We start from the raw sequence: 21,878 nt of genomic DNA, 5'->3' as shown, positions 1-21,878 counted from the left end.
TAACTAAAAATTACAGATTTCGATACTATATCTAATACTTCTATAACCTGGAAAATATATTTTAGTTAATTATGGTTTATATGTTTATTAAATAAAAGTTTATTTATAATTTTAGTAGGGATTCCGTATTAATTAGTGTTAAATACAGATTTTCTAGTTTTCCTTGTTTGACCAAATTTACTACGTTTGCTTGTCTGGGAATATCACCACTTGGGCACCAACATTTTTAAAGGAACTTAACTTTATTATTTTTAAGTAAGATTGAATCTCCAATAATCATAAATTTTGAGATGTGGCCGTATTGCAGGCAGACGGCGACTTACTATTCAAAATCTGATAATAAAAACGTGTAAATATTTTATATTTTAAAACTACGGTACAATATGTTACTGCGCTTTGCATGCAAAAAATATCGTAAAATAGGCTGGTTTCGCTTTTTTCCTACACATTTGTATGTATGTATGCTGTCCCATAGAATTTAATCTGAATTTCAGAATAAATCGATATTGATAATGCATCTAGGACAAGTGTAGTCGTTTCGCTGCGCACTCTTGTCTTGTTGCGCAATCTAATCCAGTGTAGATTACGAACGATAAGTGGATGAACACAATTCCATTGTCTCAGACGTCTGTACTTGAGTTAAGTAATAGAGATTAAATAATAAAGGTACCTAATACCTAACGTTGTTATACATATATATAGGTATGTAGTATGTACTAGGCGCTGCCATAGTTATGCCAGTGTGAAATGTGATTTCAGACAGATCATATCCATAACAAATAGGTACAGACCAAAAGAACCTGTTATTAACAATCAGAATACGCCTCTTAAACATAACCAATCGCGTTCATATATTTAGGTAGGTTATGGCCATTGGTCATATTAGTTATTTGGTAGTTGACAGTTGTGAAACCGTATGAAAATTTGGGCCCACAAAATCTAACATTTTCACATATATTATTACCTATGTTAAAAAGACACCTGCAACCTATGTAATTCTTGTTTTTGTATCCTAGATGACAGTTATATTTCCTCAACTAATCCAAATAATCTCACATTTAAGTCCGAAATCGATACAAATGCATGAATTATGCCTAGCATAGTCAGTTGACCAGTCAAACTGTAATTTTGGTATCTGGAATATAATGTCGACATTACGTATTTCATTAATGTCTCAAACAAAACTGTTTAACTACATACCTTACGTGTAGCAGGTATTTTCCTTATTAATTTACCTTGAATATTACCTATAGCAGATTAGCCGTTTACAAATGATAAACTCAGTTGATTTGCAATTAGTAATCGGAGTAGCTAAATACAATAAGTTCTTGTAATGTCGGAAGCTAGCTGGGTTATCAGACTGGGTTGGTTATTGTCCTTGTATCTTAGCCTTCTATAGAATACCTGGTGCGTATCTTACAATATTAATATCAAGAACCAGGTACTGAAAACTGACGTTTGAGAACATCGCCGTTACATGGTGTAAATAAATATTAGGTACCTATATTATTTCTTAATTAAAGTTCAGTTTGTTTATGCTTCTCTTAGGTATTTAAATATTAAATATTTCGACGATTTCAGAACCTCCTTTAGGGTTCCATAGTCAACTAGGAACCCTTATAGTATCGTCATGTCCATCTGTCTGTCCGTCCGTCCGCGGCTTTGCTCCGTGATCTTTAGTGATAGAAGGCTGAAGTTCGGCATGGATATAAGTCAATTTGTAGTTCATAGCAGTGTTGGCCGAAACGTTAATGCAATTGAAAATGTTGGCCATTAACCATTATAAATTGAACCTTAAACCGTAACGGACGATTACAATTTACAATTCAATTTATAATGGTTAATGGCCAACATTTTCAATTGCATTAACGTTTCGGCCAACACTGGTTCATAGGTACATTATTTGGGATGAATGGTGACAACTCCACTTACAATAACTTAGTCTTAAAGTCTCGGTCTAGCTCTTTCTCTTTTTTATTTTATTTTTAATAATTTTACATGTTTGATTATTAAACGTTTTATATCCACTCTTAATCTTAAATATGACGTTGATTATGATGAAACAATTTGCGAAAAACTGAGAAAACCGTCCTGAATCAAGTTTTCTACACGTAAATTCTAAGAAAATATATGTTTATATATTTTCTTAGAATTTACGTGTAGGAAACTTGATTCATCAATCAACGCAACGCACTTAACAGGAAAAACAATAGTAACCGGGTCACATTACCTTATCTTATCTTATGTGTGTTAACAGCCCGATTTGTTTAATTTAGGCCGGCAATTGTTCTAGTTTTATCAAAAGATTTAGATATAAATTTAGTGCTCTCGGGCGATGACGTTAAATACCGATAAATGTTTATCACAATATTAAAATATACCTACTGTACTCTCCATTTTGTGTGGCCTTCAAATAAAACTAGAATAATATATAATATCTGGATATAAATAAGCATATAAATAAATAAATAAAAATAAATAAGCAAGAATTGCTCGTTTAAAGGTATTCGATAAGTATATCATTTGATTTATAGACAGATTATTTAAACATGGTGCTTAAGTATGTAACATTTTTGACAGTGGTTCAAAAGTTTCCTGGACCTTATTCATATCTATGTACCGTTAACGACCGGTTAGCAATGTTACAAAACTGACGGTCAATGTCAAATCCCTTAAATTTTGTCAATAACGTAACAGTTAGAGACGTTACTGAAACATGACTTAGTCGCGCTTTAAAGTACAAGTTAAAATGAAAGTTCTCACCTAGTAATTACTAATTACATATAAGTAACAAAGTCCAAAGGAGTTTGCGTTTAATATTAAAATTTAAAATTAAAAGCTATTAGGTATTTATTCACGTGATGTTCACGCACCTACTAGCGACATCTAGCGGCGCTGCGACGACAACTGCTATACCGCCCCTCTCCGCGCTCATCTTGTCTCGTTCATTCGCCTCGATATACGACACGATAAACACGTTACTCGTTACATTTAAATTTTGAGCTGTATAAAGCCACTTTTCGTAATAAACGAATTTTCTACATATTTAAATAAACGTCTTCATTGAATGGACCCTGGAAAACCACCGAATCCTGCACATAATTTGATCCTCGAGCCGGATACTGCGAGAGAAGTCAGCTCGTCGGGAAGACGAAATACCCTTGCGAGACGACACCAGCACCTCATCAGCGTCTGCAGCAGTGAACGGTCAGGTCTACCAATCCCGTCTATTCCTTTCCTAATCGATCTGTGTTAAAACCGAGTTTTTTTGTGCATTCCAGTGCCGCTCGTTACGCAAGTCGCGCAGCAGCAGTTTGTGATCTACCGTACCAGTTTGGAATTTGTGCACGTGAGTAGTTCCAATTTCTCTTAATCTTTCGAAATGGGTGAGGGGGATGAAACTGGTGCTAAATTGACTATTCCTTCTGGATCAGGGTCACCTAGAAAAAGTCAGGCTACAATTTCAGACCTCCGCAAACAAAGGGGTACCTTGAAAGGCCGGCTTACGCAATTCAAAAAATTCGTTGATTCTCTTTTATCGGTGACTCCTTCTAAAGTACAAATTGCTGAATTAAAATTACGTATGCAAGCAGCTACAGAGACCTTTAAAAATTTTAATGACATTGAAAGCCAAATCGAACTTTACTCTCCAGAAACAGAAATGTCAGCCAATTCTGAATACGTAGAAACTCTCGAGGAGTTATATTTCGGTACTATGGCTAGCGCTAATTGTTTAGTCGATGGTGTGGAGACAAATAACGTTACTATTTCAAGTTGTGACCATGCTGCCGTGAACAAACCGTTTTCAAAATTTAAACTACCCGAAATTAAGTTGCCCTCGTTCGATGGTTCGTATGATCGTTGGCTCGAATTTAAACATTCTTATGAAACAATGATTCATAAACATTCCGATCTCGACGCGATTCAAAAGTTTCATTACCTTCGATCATCGCTAAGTGGTAGTGCATTACAAGTAATTAGTGCGTTAGAATTCACGGCTGCCAACTACATTCAAGCATGGGAATTGCTTGAAATTCGCTTTCATAACCCTAGGCTTTTAGTACATAATCACATAAAATCGTTGTTCAATATTTCAGCCTTGAAACAAGAATCTTCGACTCAAATACGTAGACTGATAGATACCGTGTTACGTAATTTACGCGCTTTAAAAACGTTAGATGAACCTACCGACTCGTGGGATACGTTGATTATTCATTTAATTGTGTCGAAACTCGATACGACCACGGAGCGTAAGTGGGAATCTCACATAGGGTCTATCTCGGATAAGTCAATCAATAATGAGTCTAAGAAACTTAAGCTGGAAGATCTCTTATCGTTCCTCAGAAACCGGGCGGATACGTTAGAAATGATAAACTCTAATCACTCTAAGGCACCGACCGCGGTTAGTACTAAGCCCAATTACACGTCCAATAAACCTACGCAAGTGGTCAGTTGTGTCTCTGCTAGTGTCAATGCTAATAATAAATCAAAGCCTTTAAATAATAAACGTTTTCGAAACTGTGCGATGTGTAACGAGAATCATGCGCTTTATACGTGTGCTAAGTTTTTAAATTTATCTGTCCAAGATAGGTTAAACTTAATTCGTAATAAAAACATATGTAATAACTGTTTACGCGAAGGGCATTCCTTAAATGAATGCATATTCGGTCCGTGTAAGCAGTGTCAACAAAAACATAATAGTTTATTGCATATGGATAGTACTCGCGATGATAATGTGTGCGTGAGGCCGTCGAGTGCGCCTGCACACAACGCGCCGTTATCAGTGCCGAGTACATCTAGCTACTGTGTATCAGCTGACCGCGCGCCTATGGCTCAGTGCGAAGGTGGCGCGGAAGGTAATCGGTTCATTCCCAGGCGAGGCTTACTTACTACTGCGTTAATAGAAGTAGCCGACGCGAACAATCAATACCATACGTGTCGCGCGTTTTTAGACAATGGGAGTGAACATTGTTTTATAACGGAAGAGTTACGTAATCGATTAAACGTTAAACCCATACAGTCCACTATTCAGATTTCCGGTGTTTCAGAAATAGTTACACAGTCAAATCAGTCATGCGATGTAACTATAAGATCTAAAAATTCGGATTATTCTATGTCATTAAGGTGTTTTGTCTTGAAGCGCGTAACATCCAGTTTGCCCTCGACTTACATAGACTTAGATAGTATACGTATTCCTGATAACATTCAGTTAGCAGATCCCAATTTTAACGTGCCTTCAGAAATCGATATACTGATAGGTTCAGAGATATTTTGGGACCTTTTAGACGGTGAAAAGATTCGATTGCCAACAGGGCCGTACTTAATAAATTCGAAATTCGGCTGGTTGGTATCTGGTCCAAATAATACACGGAACTTGCGCATTAATAATCAAGTCCATTGTTATTTTACTCAAACGATTGACTCTCAACTTAGAAAGTTTTGGGAGATCGAGGATATCCCTCAGGTAGATAGTATTCTTACAGCTGACGAGCAGAAATGTGAGGATATTTTTATCAATACGACTAAACGCGAAGAAGACGGTCGGTTCTCCGTCCGAATGCCGCTAAGAGAATCAGCTGATACGTTGGGCGATTCTTATACGTTAGCGAAAAATCGATTTTTATCCTTAGAACGTAAACTAGAACGTTTGCCGGAATATAAACGTTTATATTGTGATTTCATGCGAGAGTACGAAGAAATGGGTCACATGACTCGTGTTACCGACTATGGTACACCTAATTACTTTCATCCTCATCATGGTGTATTTAGGGAGGGGAGTGCCACCACTAAATTACGCGTTGTGTATAGTGGTGCTGCCCCCACCACCACGAATAAATCGTTGAATAGCATTCAGCTGCCGGGTCCAGCACTTCAAAACGATATTTTTGCTATTCTGCTACGTTTCCGTCAATACAAGTACGTTGCTTGTGCTGACGTGGAGAAAATGTTTCGGCAGGTTTTGATCGAACCAGATCAGAGATCCTTGCAAATGATCCTCTGGCGTGAAAAACCTACCGATCCATTACACGTTTATGAACTCAATACGGTCACATATGGGCAAACTAGTGCGCCATATTTAAGTCAACGTTGTATACGACAGTTAGCGTTGGAATGTGGTGATGACGTCATCGCGCGCGTTATCAACCAAGATATATTCGTAGACGATTTAATCACGGGAGATGATGATTTCCAAAATTTACTTGACATATGTCAAAAAACGTATGACGTTCTGCAATCAGGATGCTTTCCTTTACGTAAATGGACCTTTAATTGTGACGTTACGCAGGATAAGTCCAAGGAGCATTTTGTTGGTGAGCACACCCAGAACAAAACGCTCGGGGTAGGTTGGGATAATACGCGCGATGAATTGTATTACACTACAAAAATCGATCCCTCGCCTAACTCGTCGTACTTAAATAAACGAATGATGTTATCGATTATTTCACAGATTTACGATCCGTTAGGTTTACTTTCTCCTGCGGTGATAATTTCCAAAATTTTGCTTCAAAAATTATGGTTAAGTCGTATCGATTGGGACACCCCGGTCCCAGAAGACATTAAATCGATGTGGAATAATTTCATAAATACTTTGAGCCGTTTAAACGATTTACGGATTCCGCGTCATGTAAGGGGTGTACACACTCGACAAACGGAATTGCATATTTTCTCAGATGCATCGTTGCATGCTTACGGCGCGTGCGCTTATATTCGGACATATGATGAAGGGTCGGATGTAACTGTTAGATTATTGTGTGCTAAAAGTAAAGTCGCACCCTTGAAATCTCTAACTATCCCGAAACTCGAACTTTCAGGAGCGCTCGTTGCTGCTAAACTTTACAAGAAAATAACCGATTCCTTAAGGTTAGCGTTCACTAAAGTTTACTTCTGGTGTGACTCGACTATAGTAATTTCGTGGTTAGGCATGTCTCCGCATTTATTGAAGCCTTTTGTTCAAAATCGCGTTACGCAAATAAACGATCTCACCGGTAATGCGACATGGTTGCATGTGAGAAGCGAAGACAACCCTAGTGATTTATTGTCTAGAGGCGTTGCTTTAGATAATTTAATTGATTGTAACTTGTGGTGGTTCGGACCATCATTTTTGCAAGACACAAAATCGGATTTTATTCATGACGATACGAGTAAAAATACGGCAATCGAAGATTTACCCGAGTTACGTTCGACCGCGGTAAGTTTAGTTTGCAATCAGCAAGATGAACTATTTAATTTCGATAGATGTTCATCTTACAATAAATTAATTAGAATCGGCGCGTATGTACTCCGCTTTATATTAAACTCACGCATTAACTCTGAGCGTAAACAACTCCGCCAAACCGGTTCATTATCGGTGGACGAGCTGAGTGCATCACGTCTTATGCTAGTTAGATTTGCACAGATGCAATCATTTCCGGACGTCTACGATAGTTTACTTAAAAATAAACCGATTAAGACGAATAGTAAACAATATAATCGTATATCCGGTCTTAACGTGTTTTTAGACGATCGTAATAATTCAAAAGTGATTAGAGTCGGTGGTAGATTGTGTAATTCCACAAGTTTCGATTACAACAAAAAACATCCCATGTTATTGTGCAGTAAACATAAGTTAACGGTGTTGTTATTCAATTATGAACACAAGCGGCTGCTACATGGCGGACCGCAGCTACTCTTATCTACTTTGCGTGAATGTTGGTGGCCTTTAGGTGCGCGAAATTTGGCAAGGAAGATAATTCGAGAATGCGTTACCTGTATTCGAATGAAAGGTAAAGTACCTAGTCCTATCATGGGTAATGTTATTTTGGATCGTTTAGAGCCTGGTTTCCCGTTCATTCGCACAGCCGTTGATTATGGCGGGCCAATTTTCATCCTTAATCGAAAGGGGAGAGGAGCTCAGCTTATTAAATCGTATATTTGTTTGTTTATATGTATGGTCACACGAGCCGTTCATTTGGAACTTGTTACGAGTCTCACCACTGAAGATTATTTATTAGCGCTTAAACGTTTTATTAGTAGACGAGGAAAGCCTCATATAATTTATTCGGATAACGGAAAATGCTTTGTTGGGGCCGAAAAAGAATTTTCCACATTTTTTAAAAATAATTCGAAGGATATAGTCGATTTCGCTGCCAATGACGGCATCAAATTCAGTTTCATTCCTCCTTATTCCCCCCATTTTGGCGGATTGTGGGAGGCTGGAATAAAAGCGTGCAAATTTCATTTAAAACGGGTAGTAGGTAATGCTAGGTGTTAACCTAGCATTACCACTACTATTACTATTACTGGTACGTTAGTACCAGGAATTCAGCTCGGTTTTGACACAGGCCGAAGCCATCCTGAATTCCCGGCCCATGTCACCCTTGTCCACAGATCCTACTGATCTATCCCCGCTCACGCCTGCCCATTTCCTAATTGGTCGGCCGTTGACCTGCCCTGCTAGCGAGGACCTGACGGACGTGCAGCCTTCCCGCCTGTCTCGCTACGCCAGGATCGAAGCCCTACGTCAACACTTCTGGCGTCGTTGGGCCACGGAGTACGTTGCGGAGCTCCAGCGACGAACCAAGTGGAAGACGCAGAAAGACGACATAGCGTTGAACAATCTTGTTCTAATCAAAGACGATAACCTGCCTCCTCTCAAATGGCGGTTAGGCCGAGTCACACGTCTATACCCTGGGAGCGATGGCGTGAACCGTGTCGCCGACATCCTCACGGCGACAGGAACAATACGACGCAGCTTTTCAAAGATCTGCCCGCTACTACCAGAGCCGGCAGACCTAGACGGATGAAGACTACTTTGGGAGACGGTGCTCCCAAGGCCGGGGGCATGTTCACGCACCTACTAGCGACATCTAGCGGCGCTGCGACGACAACTGCTATACCGCCCCTCTCCGCGCTCATCTTGTCTCGTTCATTCGCCTCGATATACGACACGATAAACACGTTACTCGTTACATTTAAATTTTGAGCTGTATAAAGCCACTTTTCGTAATAAACGAATTTTCTACATATTTAAATAAACGTCTTCATTGAATGGACCCTGGAAAACCACCGAATCCTGCACACGTGACAAACCACATTTTCATTTGAATCAATGTTATTTTTATAATTTCTCTTGCAAAATTATATGTTTTTTAATCTAAGGATAAACAAGTTAAGAAATATGTTGACGACGCAATAATTCAAGATAATAGCATAGCTAATCAATATAATTTTGCTTAATGATAACCAATTACAAATTTTCTGAAGAAATTTATACTTAGGTAAACAGTTATTGTTTGCTGCAAAAGAAAAAAGATTGACTTGAAGACAGGTTTCCTTAATATTGTAAAAAAAACATCCCTCTAAGATATTTTTTACATTAGTAAAAAATACAAATTCAGTACGGGAAAAAGTTCTCTGAAGTCGGTAAAAAATAATTTGTAACTTGACACCGTCCTTGTTTCGTGATCTCAATTTCATGGAAAACTCATCAAAACAAAAGCGTCACATTTTTGAAAGTGGAAAACGACACCGTTATTCGGTGAAGTGACGAGTCACGAACCGTAAGTGGGGCGAATGACACACCGTAGACATCCTTGTGACGTATGACACGACGTTCCATGCTAAATGGTCGGCAGGACATTGGAAGCATTCTTTCGCCGACCTATTAGGTATACCAAGTTTGGCCAACAATAGTACATTATTGTCGAGATTCGGAAGTAGCTACTTGCAGGCTAAGGATTCGTTTTAAACGGACGACCTTGGGAGTCCGTTTAATTGAATCCGAAGCCAGCAAGTAGCCTTCCAGCCGAGTCATATATAGTGCTTTTCTCAAAAATGGTGCAAGAAATAGAAATATTTTACAGAACTTACAGAAGCAACGTTCTAATTTTCACAGAAAAAAAATACAACCATTAAAAAAATTTGCTTGCCGCCTTTAAAAAAAAAAAGAAGTGTATTTTTCTGCTCAAAATACGTCAACCTATTTGAGACGCCTAAATAGTCGCGGTACCAACATTAAGCCTGTAACAGACTATCGCACCGCACCGCGACCTTGGAGCGTCGCACCCATAAGTGAGAGCGAGAAAGAGATATCTGTTTCACCCATAAGTGAGGGAGAAAGAGATATCTGTTTCTCGCTCTCACTTATGGGTGCGACGCTCCAAGGTCGCGGTGCGGTGCGATAGTCTGTTATAAGCTTTATAATAATAAGTGCTGATCATCTGTTTGGCTGTTTAAGGGACCTATGCCTTCATTTGATATGGCCATTTAAAGTTTTAAAAAGTTTGGAACACGTTAAATAATGGAATTTGTATGCGACATTGCAGTCCCGAAATCGAGACTGCAATGTTTTTAACTTTTTAATTTTTTGAATGACCATAAACTACGCACTTCGCGACCTATTTTTTAACCGGCAACGTCGACTTTGCCGTCCATTTTTGAGAAAAAGTTATTTTCTCATTGGGTTGTGGGTTGTTTACCTAATAATGAGTAATTAGGGTCCACTATAACTACAAAAATCGTATATAATATAGTACCTTCGTATTTCAACAAAGATATAGTCTGTGCGGAAAGAGAAGAGTCGTGGAATGTATGAGGCCCAATACATTCCACGACTCATCGCTTTCCGCACAGACTCTAGGTAAACTGTTTTTACCTATTTTGGTATGTCAAAGTAAAAAAACTTTCTTGTTTTGTTTTCTTAACAATCTTTTTTTATTTCAGTCCAGACCAGACTTTAGCTGTAAGTAGCAATGGCAGGACGACAGGTCCAGGCATGTCGAAGCTTGGCAAGATTTTTCTTGCTTGTTTGTAGCGCTTAGATTTCTGAAACCATCACTATTAGGTTAGGCATGTAGTAGTTTTTAATGATAGGAAATATTTAGCAGTTTTGCGGCGAGAAGGCTAGATTAAATGCGTCAGAATCTGAGGTCATGGCCTGAAGTGATGCATAGGTATGCATTATGCTCATCTGCACATCAATGCGGTAGCGCTTTGGCGGCGTAATCTTATGGCAAATTCGTCATTGAAAGTTTTTATGACTAACCGAATGTTTTGAGAACAGAAGTAGGCACAGTAGGGAACCATTTTGTTCTAAATATGGGCAAGACTTATTTCAAGAGCGACGGGCATACTCAACCACGCATCACAAAAAACATTCCAGAACACAAATATAGGCCCTTGACAGGACTGCCGGGCTAGCACATAATTGGCGCGACAGTTTCTCGCGGCGAGATAGAGTACCCGTCTCTGTTTTATTAACATAGTTAGAAAAAGAGTTGTAGATGTAGGTGCCAAGACCGCTAAGCTTAAGTGGGACTGGGCGGGACATGTCTGCCGCATGCACCCTGAAAGGTGGGCCAAAATGGTTACCGAGTGGGACCCACGGAACACCATCGATGGTGTAGGCCGGGGTTCAGGCAGACCAAAGAGGAGATGGCGGGACGACTTGGACGCATTTTATCCGGATTGGCGGGAAAATGCAAACGACAGGGTTGAGTGGAGGAAGGGAGGGGAGGCCTTTGCCCAGCAGTGGGACACTAAACCAGGCTAACGAAAAAAAGTTAGAAAAAGACCAGTAGTCTATCTCGCCGCGAGAAACTGTCGCGCCAATCATGTGCTAGGGGTGCTGAATTTGGGACTACTATATCTTATTCGCCAGGGTGCATGATGCCTGTATAAGCACCATAGTAATATTAGTCATATTGATTACGAAACATACTTTTAATTCCTGTTTCCTATTACATATTATGTTCTTAAATAGAGGAAATCAAGGTTGGTGAACTAATTATTATCAGTTTCGTGTCGATGCCTCGCGTTCAGATGTTTAGCTAGTTATAATGTGATTAATTGCTTTTTTAAAGGTTATCCTCATGAGCACGCAAATCTGTTTTGCATTGTTTTTGAAGTGAAAACTTCTTTAGCGGCGCTGGGCACTTTTTGAGGTGGGGAAAAAATTATAAACTCGAGAGCGTAAGGACCGTAAGGACCACTCAATGACATAATTCAATAAAGCTTCATCTTGATGAAATCGCTAATAAAAGTGAACTCTAGTACTGGTGAATAAAACTCAAAATACCATGACCAAATATATTTAGATGCGAGGTTTGCAAGGTAACTTTACAATTTCTCGAATTTTAAACAAATAAAGCTACATCTTGATGAACTCGCTAATAAAAGTGAACTCTAGTACTGATGAATAAAACTCAAAATACCATGACCAAATAATATAATTATATTTAGATGCGAGGTCTGCATAAGGAATAAGGATACATGTGTATTAATTCACACGACTGCGACTGTGACTGATGATGGCTTGACCGTCTGTGTAAAATAGCGAAAGAAATATACTGGATGAAAACCCGGCTTCGCTCGGGTGAAATGTAGATATTTCTGTAGTTATCCGTTCTCAAGGAATATTAAAGGCAAAGCAAGGCATAGATTTGTATAGCATCGTTCATTGTGTTTAATAAATATAGGAATTTAAAACTGCAAAAGTCAAGAAAAAATATGTTGACGTAAGACGTAAGACGCTTCGTAAGACGGACACGTGACCTGATCAAAAAACTGTTACAATGTCATTGAGTTTTCACTTCTGCCGGCACTCCCGGAGTGCAACCCGTTGCTTGTTTTTTTATGTGTAGATATGGTACGGCATTTGATGGTTAATTGTAACAACCTATGAGCGCCACTGCGTTGCAGGGCATTTAGTAATATATAGTTCCTTCCCTGAAGAACCTCATACGAGTACTAGGTACACAGGGTCATTCTCTCATTTCGTGCAAATCGGTGAGATTCTCTCGATTTGTAATTTTTGTTTTAAATGGTAAACTTTTGAGTTTCGTCAATTTGTGGATTCATTTATTAACATTTTTCTGCTAAAGGCACCTTTGTAACGTTATTACTTTTCATTTAATAAGGCTACTGGTAATGAACTACGCGCTGGTAATGAATTCGGCCGAGATGGTAATTTTATCAGTGGACGGTAATGAAACAAACTTATGAAATCGAACATATTCTATGTATATAAATATGTATTTATCTATATACGTATGTATATCGTCGCCTAGCACCCATAGTACAAGCTTTGCTTAGTTTGGGGCTAGGTTGATCTGTGTAAGATGTCCCCCAATATTTATTTATTTATTTATTTATTATTTATATAAAAAACTGTATTTCAAGAAAATTAACACCAATTAAAATCAACAATATTAAAAACATGTGTCTTAAGCACTGCGGAGATGATCAAACCGACTTGACATACACTTGGAGTTGACAATCTCAACTTATGATGTTCAAGCTAGATGGTACATTCACCATTTACTTATCATCATTATAAGTCGAGATTGTTAACCCCAAGTGTTTGTTAAGTCGGTTTGATCATCTGCGCACCATATCACATAAAACATAGTTTTCAAATTTTCAAAAATTAGCATAGACAAAATATATTTAAATCATTCGCGTTTTGTACCTATGTAATTTTTTTTTATCGTTTTAACCCTATAGTGTGGGGTGTCGTCGGATAGGTCTTTAAAAATAAATAGGAGTTTGCAAACAACATTTTTTGATAAAGTCAATCAATTCGGAAATAATAATTTAGAAAGAATAAAAAACGGTTATTCCTTCTAACTTTTGAAAAATCGATCCAAAAGATATGGAAAAAAATCATAAAAATAGTGCTTAATAAACTCATTCAAACAAAATTAAAGCGAACTTGATAAGTTAAGCCGTTTATGAGTTATCGCTAAAAGTCTTCCCTTCTTATTTTATTTAAAAGCCTGGCAAACCTTATTTGTGACCGGATTTTCGCAAGCAACCCTATAACCACATAATAGTGACCGGAAAAAGATAGGCAACCTAGTTGATTTATATTGTACAAGTTGTATACTTTCCATTGGAACTTATTTCGTTTGTCAGACAGATCGGTGAAATTTGAAGAAAAAAATTTTTTTTTTTCAAAAAATAATTAAACATAGTTTTGACCATATTTCTTTAAGCAACCCTATTTATTTATGTTCAGGAATATATTTTCTTTCATAATATGTAAGTTTCATCCGTCAGACATATCGGTGAAGGTCGACCATCTTAGACTACAAAGGCTCCCCGGTTGGGCTCCCCTATTATCATATACAGTTTTAAATGTTTATAACAACGTAATATTTATAATAACTAAGCCTCTTTCCATTAAATGCACTGCCTCGAATATATTATCATTACCTTCTTAAGTCATTCATTACCTTTCCCAGTAAAATTAGAAGGAAAAGAAGTGAATGAAACCGATATGAATGAAGTTTTGGAAGTTTTTGTCGCCTACATCAGTTGGCATCAGACCTTAATTTTGCAGAATAAACCATCTGAAAGGGGACACTAAAACACTTCATTACGTATAATTATAATAATGTACACTTGCTACTTACTGTATAAATCACGCGATGGCGATGAAGACTAACGAGAACCACACTCCTTCCCGACCCGAGAGATCGTATATATTTTCGCTAACAGCGGCACACGGGCGTCCGCTACGAGATCACGCGGCCAACTGACTGACGAACAATGTGTTGCATCGGCGGTAGGCGCTATATACCCTCGCTATATAGCAAAATATAGCTAATCTATTTCTCGCGTCGGTAATGAAGAAATTACTTGAACCATACACTTATAAGGCTGTATAGTTTTTATTATTTATTTCTAGCTTCTAATATTATACGATTTAAAACATAACTAAATAAGTCATTTATTGAACAAACAACGAATTTTCTATTTGTAGTATCTTAAGGTTAAAATGTAGGTCAAAGTTATATCTTCACGCGTTACATGTAGAGATGAATGAAAAAATTGGGTGTTAATTGTACATATAAAGAAAATACATATCTTTTTAGAATTGTTCATTGGAGAGACATATACTTTAGGCCCTATGTTACAACCTTGCATTAACAGATATTTGAAAACGCCACCACATTTTTGGTAAATTTCCGAAAACACCGATTTGCACGAAATGCGAGAACGACCCACATACACTCAAGATTAGCAAGGGCCCGATTCGGATTTTGAACTAGATATCTATCTAATATTTGACGTATCTTAAAGTTCAAACATGGCTGTGGAACGTTCGCGGCAGGAAAATCCTCTGAAATCACAAAATGTACTTCCATTGGATTTAAGGCTGGCAATCCTCGTATTTTTTTAAAGTTTGTTCTAATAGTTTAGCTGCCAACCTATACCAATCACGTGACTAAACAAATTGTATATTTACAATACAACACAATACTATACTATTTATTGACATCTCACACAGTTTACAATTCATGTACCTACAGAAACATAAACAAAGACGAATAGATAGAGTTACAAGAGGCGGTCTTATCGCTTAAGATTTAATCTAACACTTCACACTGGCTTTGGGTAGGTTACAACATTTAATAGGGTAGATAATACATATTTTAAGGAATGAAAAAAGCGGCCAAGTGCGAGTCGGACTCGCCCATGAAGGGTTCCGTATTTAGGGGATTATGACGTATTAAAAAAAAACTACTTACTAGATCTCGTTCAAACCAATTTTCGGTGGAAGTTTGCATGGTAATGTACATCATATATTTTTTTTAGTTTTATCATTCTCTTATTTTAGAAGTTACAGGGGGGGGACACATTTTACCAATTTGGTGCCTCTCGCGCAAACTATTCAGTTTAGAAAAAAATGATATTAGAAACCTCAATATCATTTTTGAAGACCTATCCTAATTTTTTTTTCATCAAACCCATACGTGTGGGCTATCTATGCCCACACGTATGGGTTTGATGAAAAAAAAATTTTTGAGTTTCAGTTCTAAGTATGGGGAACCCCCAAAATTTATTGGTTTTTTATTTTTTATTTTTGTGTGAAAATCTTAATGCGGTTCACAGAATACATCTACTTACCAAGTTTCAACAGTATAGTTCTTATAGTTGCGGAAAAAAGTGGCTGTGACATACGGACGGACAGACGGACAGACAGACAGACATGATGAATCCATAAGGGTTCCGTTTTTTGCCATTTGGCTACGGAACTACTACTTGGTAATACGTACTTACACGAACGAACTGGATGAATTCTCCCTTCTCATCTCAGTGAATCAAGAGGAAAAGAGAGAAGAAGACCATAAGAATTTCAGCCATCTAGCCTGTCTTCCAAACCAGAAGACAAACTGTACACTCATACTTCGCTAACACGATAATTTCTAAGAATATGAGTGATCTTAGGAGCCCTAGTTAGAAATGTCACGCTTACCTAATGAATCACCACATTACTATTCTAGACCTTTAAAGGACGACAAGCTACTGCCGTATTCGAACTTCAAGATATTCACAAGAGACGACATGTACTAGATCCATTCTAGATACGTTATAGTTTAGATTTCAACTAGTTCTCTTTTGCAGCGCAATTCGGGCAACCAATGTCACTTTTACGATAGATCGTGTTAGATATCTATTAGATGTGAATTAGATCTCTAAGTGATATCTTGTGGAAATCGTTCAAGAGTATCTCCAGAATCGCGGAAATGTCAAATTTGACAGGTTATATCTTAAACATATCGTTATCGTATCTTGGCGATGTCTAAAAGATATCTAATAGATGCCTATTACAAAATCCGAATCCTACATTACATACACACAGGCACACTATCTAAAATTAAACTATAATTAAATTAAATTCCTAGCTCTAGGGCCCGATTCGGATTTTGAACTAGATATCTATTACACATCACCAAGATACAACAACGATATTTTTAAGATCTAACCTGTCAAATTTGACATTTCTGCGATTCTGGAGATACTCTTGAATAATTTTCACAATGTTTAAAACGTCTCTTTATGTATTTTTAGATCCCAAAACGATTTTGAAACGATCTTAAAACGATAATTTAACGTGAAAGTGACATTGGTTGCCCGAATTGAATTAATTGCAAAAGATATCTAGTAGAAATCTAAACTAGTTGGTATCTAGTACATATCGTATCGTTAATTCTCTTCTCTAGAACAGATCTTGTTTTCCGAATACCGCGGATAGCCTCTAGTCTGCTCATTTTCATGTAAAATTAAAACAGTATTCAACTAAAAAATCGTTAATCAAGATGTATGTCAAAGGTAACTTAAATCAACAAAAATGATTAAGGCGTGATAATATATGGATCTGATGATGAAGAAATAAATAATTTAATAATTAATAAATAAAATATATTTTACTTATTTAGGATTTGTATTAAAATTGCGCCTGAAGGAAGATAATAGCAAAACGTTTTTCACGGTAAACATCAGGCTTAAGAAACTTTATTCTCAAAAAGATAAATAACAAAAAAACTTCACTTAATAGCGTAAATTTACATAAGATTCTTAATAATTTGTCCATGCACTATATTATTGTACCTATTGTATAGGTTTTTAAAAATATTGGAAAGACAGAAATCTCATCAGACGCGTAATTCATTAGGTTTAAAAGGCCCAGAGGATCTTATGTGACTATAGTCTTTTTTTAAACCATAAAGTACTACGTCAAACATTTTCTATGCTAAATCAAATGAGCGTTCCATACAATTTCCTATGGCCAGAACTTCCTAGTTAAAATAAAACAGGCTACAGAGATAAAACTAACCGCAAACAATCTAGAATTTTATTTTTAATTATCTACCGACATCAAACTGTCAACAGCAAAAAGAAGTTTGAAAAAGTCTCATCACGCGAAGCCTAACTTTTATAGCCGGCTTACAGACAACTTACCCCGTTAGACGTCGCATATAAATCGGGGTCATCGGACGAAGATTCTTTTTTAACAATTTGTTAACGCATTCACTGCCAGCAACCCGCCAGGCGGGTGCACTATCCGTAGTCACTTTTCGTTACATACGGTTTTTCCCATGTTGTCGGCTACGCTCGTAGCGCGTAGCAAGCGCTGGCACTGAATGAATGTGTTAAGGTGTTGATTTTGTTTTGATACGAGCTTGACGATCTTTCACGCTGATTGTTGTTCACAAAATACAGAGCCGTGCAAATCACATCAATATCAAATTGGAAAACTCAGAAGCGGCTTCCAGGAGGCGCAACTGCTCATTTCTATTGTGTCGACGTTTAGGGCTTATTTGCATGTCAATGACAAATAATAAATTCGTAAGCTATCATGGGCCAGTGTAACGTAGTGAAATAATGTAGGATGAATCTGGCTGATGAGACTCCTGGCGTGGTAACTTACAAAATACAAAAATAAGGTCGCTTATAAGTGGTGACCGCAAATCTTCGTCAATGCTTCATAATGCGGGGTCTATGGAGATTAATCTATGATTGGAGCTTTCCAAGCGGATTAAGGTTTTATTTCAGAGGAAAAATCCAGACGATCAAACGATTTGATTATGGTACCTATTCAATGTTAAAAGTTTGTCTTATAAATAAACGTGATTGAACTGGACAGTGGCTTTCCATTATGTTGAGTGGGAAATTCCAATTAAAAGTTTGGTTTTTAATTTGAGTTTTCTGTGAATTTTTATTAGGTACACAAAGTTTCGGGTTGAATATTTATAAACGAATATTGGTGTGGTTATACAAAACCTCCTTCTGAAAATTATTAACCTTTTGAGCCAAATATATCTCACATTCTCACACACGCCAAGAAGGTTAAAAAGGTTACCGTCAAACGTGGCAACTTTACAGGGACATTAAATATATGAAAATTTTATAGCATATGTATTACATATCTTCTCCTCACTATACAATTTGCCGAAACATTCAGAGTATCTATTTAGTTACTTAGTTGAACAGCTTGTTTTATTTTTGTAACTTACCTAGCAATTGAATGTGTCTTGTTCTAGGTGAAACGCTCAATAATGCTCAAGATGGCGGACGCCTGCGCCGACGCGTCCAAACAGACGCGCTTCCACGAGATGCACGTCCAGAGACACAACAACGTCAGCATCCTGTACGCGGACATCGTCAACTTCACGCCGCTGAGTGAGCGGTTGAGCGCGTCCGACTTGGTGAAGACGCTCAATGAGCTGTTTGGACGGTTCGATCAGATTGCTCAGGTTAGTGTCAAAAATCTTATTAGACAAAACTTTAAAGACATCGGTCTGTTCCTAAATAGGTAAGTTAAACCTTTGGCCGTCAAAGATGTAAACATTGTAAACCGACGCGCGCGGCTACAGCACAATATCAACCTTCATGCATACCGATAAGGTTCACCGTAGTAGCCTTCACAGGGTTAGAAAAAGACTTCGGTCTGTTCTTAAGGATGTGCGGAAAAAAATTATGATAAAAGTCTCGTTATTTAAGGAGAGGCGTAAGAAGAATTATGAATGAATGGAACTCTTTACTCAGGACAAAAGAAACTGGAGAAAAAAGTTCTAAAATTAAAATTGCGATGGCAGTTTTATGGGATACTCTATGGGTTGAAAGTCACTTTCATAATGACTTGTGTCTGCACCTAATCCTGGAAGTCGGCTGCCAAAAAGTGGACTGTGGACCTTTAGGGTGCAAGTAATGCAACCGGGAATGCGCTAATATTAGGAGATGAACTACATATAATAGCTTATAATAAAATGATATTATAGCACAACATTAGTTAGGATGTAAGTAGGTTAGTACTTAATGTAATATTATCAATTCAACCTCTCCTTAGTTCCAAATGCATAATAGTTGTAGTTTCCCAATTTGAATTTCAAAATGTCCGCAAGTCAATGTGAATTGGAAATTCAATCGCGAATTCAATGTTAGTTTAACACTTGAAAACAAGCAATTCAAACTTGAATGTGTCGGGAAACACCAATAAAGTACTTAAGCGTTTTATTATAAAGCTTTCCAGCAATCGCGAAAATGAACTTTGGGTCTTTGCATTAAAGTTGGTTTTAGAACTTGATGATTGAGAAAAGTACGAATGCCTGAACATAATCTCATAGTATGAACGTCTGTCGAGGGAACGCTAATGCGAAATTAAATACGTTAGCTGAAAATTATGTGCGTTTGTGCCGAGTTTAGGTAGACCGTTGAGATTGTAATAGATTGTAATTACTGCGTTTGTTAAGGAAATACAATTTAATATTGTAAGGCTCTGTGTTAACCCTTAAATGCATGATTTATTCTTTTTGCCCGAAATTAATATATGTACCACCTAATTGTTCGCCGTTTCTAGGAAAAATAGTAAAAATATATATATCATCGATTTTCACTGCGAAATCAGTGTTAAAATTTGCATAGGCTAAATCATATTTTTGGAAATATATAGCTATTAGTAAGGGGTATAGGAAAAATCTTAAGTGCCATCAGAAAGGTACACTATTTATGATGTTCCTATAATAAAGTTTGTAAATATAAAATAATTACAAACCCCGAAAAATCTGCCCAAAATCACATACTAAAAATCATCAACTTCCAGGTTTTTCCAAGTTTTCCTACATTTCGTCTATAAACAAATGTAATTTTTATAAATTAAAATACTGCGTTTTATGTAATAATTCGGAAAATTTATTAGTTTTACTATTGAAATAATATACAGGAACAAATAGAATTTGTTTAACCCTTAAACTGTGAGCTGTCTAATGCTTTGTAGACATTTGGCAACACTATGCATTTAAGGGTTAACAAACTAACAAAGATGAAATTCTCGTGGCTTTTTATACTTTTGTGTAATCACGAATGTGTAATAATAAAGTACCTAGGTAGGTATTGTATACAAAGCGAATCCTTATTATGGCGTTATTTGTAAAAGAAAAAACAAAACCTCTTAGTTAAAAAAGTTTGCAGGTCTCAATTAGAAAAAGATTAAAACTTCTGGAGAGTCCTGTAACCACGGCTACAAGTGTTAATTAATCATTTGTCTTAATTTAGCATTTTGTCTTGGGTAAGTACCTATCTATTTGTAAGAAAGAGATAAAACACAATATAACTAATTGAGGCTTGCAAAGTTTTATGAATAAGGGGGTTTGTGTCTTCTTACCATCATACGGCCTTTCCAAATGGTTAAGAAATGTTAACCATCATTTGTTTTTTAACCAAAATTGATTCTACTATTAACGCTCGGCTGGTGATCTTCTAGTCTACTTGACACATCGTTGGGCACAGGCGATCGAGACAAAGGGTGAAGCATTGGCTGTTAGCTTGGATATTGCGAAGGCCTTCGATCGCGTTTGGCACAGAGCACTTCTTTCGAAGCTACCATCCTATGGGCTTCCCGAGAGATTATGTGTATGGGTCAGTAGCTTTCTAGCAGACAGAAGCATAAAGGTCGTAGTTGACGGTGAATGCTCAGACCCTATGTCTGTAAATGCTGGTGTCCCCCAAGGCTGTGTGCTATCACCCACGCTATTCCTTCTGCACATCAATGACATGCTGCAAATCAGCGGCATTCATTGTTATGCTGATGATAGTACAGGTGATGCCTTTTACACCGGCCGCACCAATATCTCTCGGGAAATCGTCATCGAGAACCGGAACAAACTTGTGTCTGAAATTGAGACTTCCCTAAAGGAAGTCTCTGAATGGGGTCGACTTAACTTAGTCCGTTTTAACCCTAGCAAGACACAGGTTTGCGCGTTTACCGCAAAAAAGTTAGAGTTCGTCGTGTCACCTCGTTTTGAAAGCACTCCCCTAAGTGCCGCAGCCAGTATCGGAATCCTTGGTGTCGGCATTTCGAGTGAAGTCCAGTTCCGCGGTCATCTAGAGGGTAAGGCTAAATTAGCCTCCAAGAAGCTCGGTGTGCTCAACAGATCGAGACAGTATTTCACACCGGCCTAGCGCCTACAGCTTTATAAGGCGCAGGTTCGCCCACACATGGAATACTGCTCTCATCTATGGGCAGGGGCACCCCAATACCAGCTTCTCCCTCTGGACCGCATCCAACGAAGAGCGGCTCGAATTGTCGACTGCCAGCGTCTTTCGGAACGGCT

General features: G+C 37.7%; 1 protein-coding gene across 1 annotated transcript in view; it reads left to right on the top strand.

The window, feature by feature from the left end:
• The window catches only part of LOC134652123 (adenylate cyclase type 2-like), a 215,422-nt gene that overhangs the window by 141,725 nt on the left and 51,819 nt on the right, over positions 1-21,878 (top strand). The window contains exon 6 of the mRNA XM_063507291.1: positions 18,810-19,022. Within this exon, the coding sequence (XP_063363361.1) occupies positions 18,810-19,022 (213 nt within the window). The remainder of the gene's footprint in view (positions 1-18,809; positions 19,023-21,878) is intronic.

Source organism: Cydia amplana, chromosome 11 (assembly GCF_948474715.1).
Source record: "Cydia amplana chromosome 11, ilCydAmpl1.1, whole genome shotgun sequence".
Lineage (NCBI taxonomy): Eukaryota > Metazoa > Arthropoda > Insecta > Lepidoptera > Tortricidae > Cydia > Cydia amplana.
Note: the sequence above shows the minus strand (reverse complement) of the source record. Positions and strands in the feature narration are given on the sequence as shown.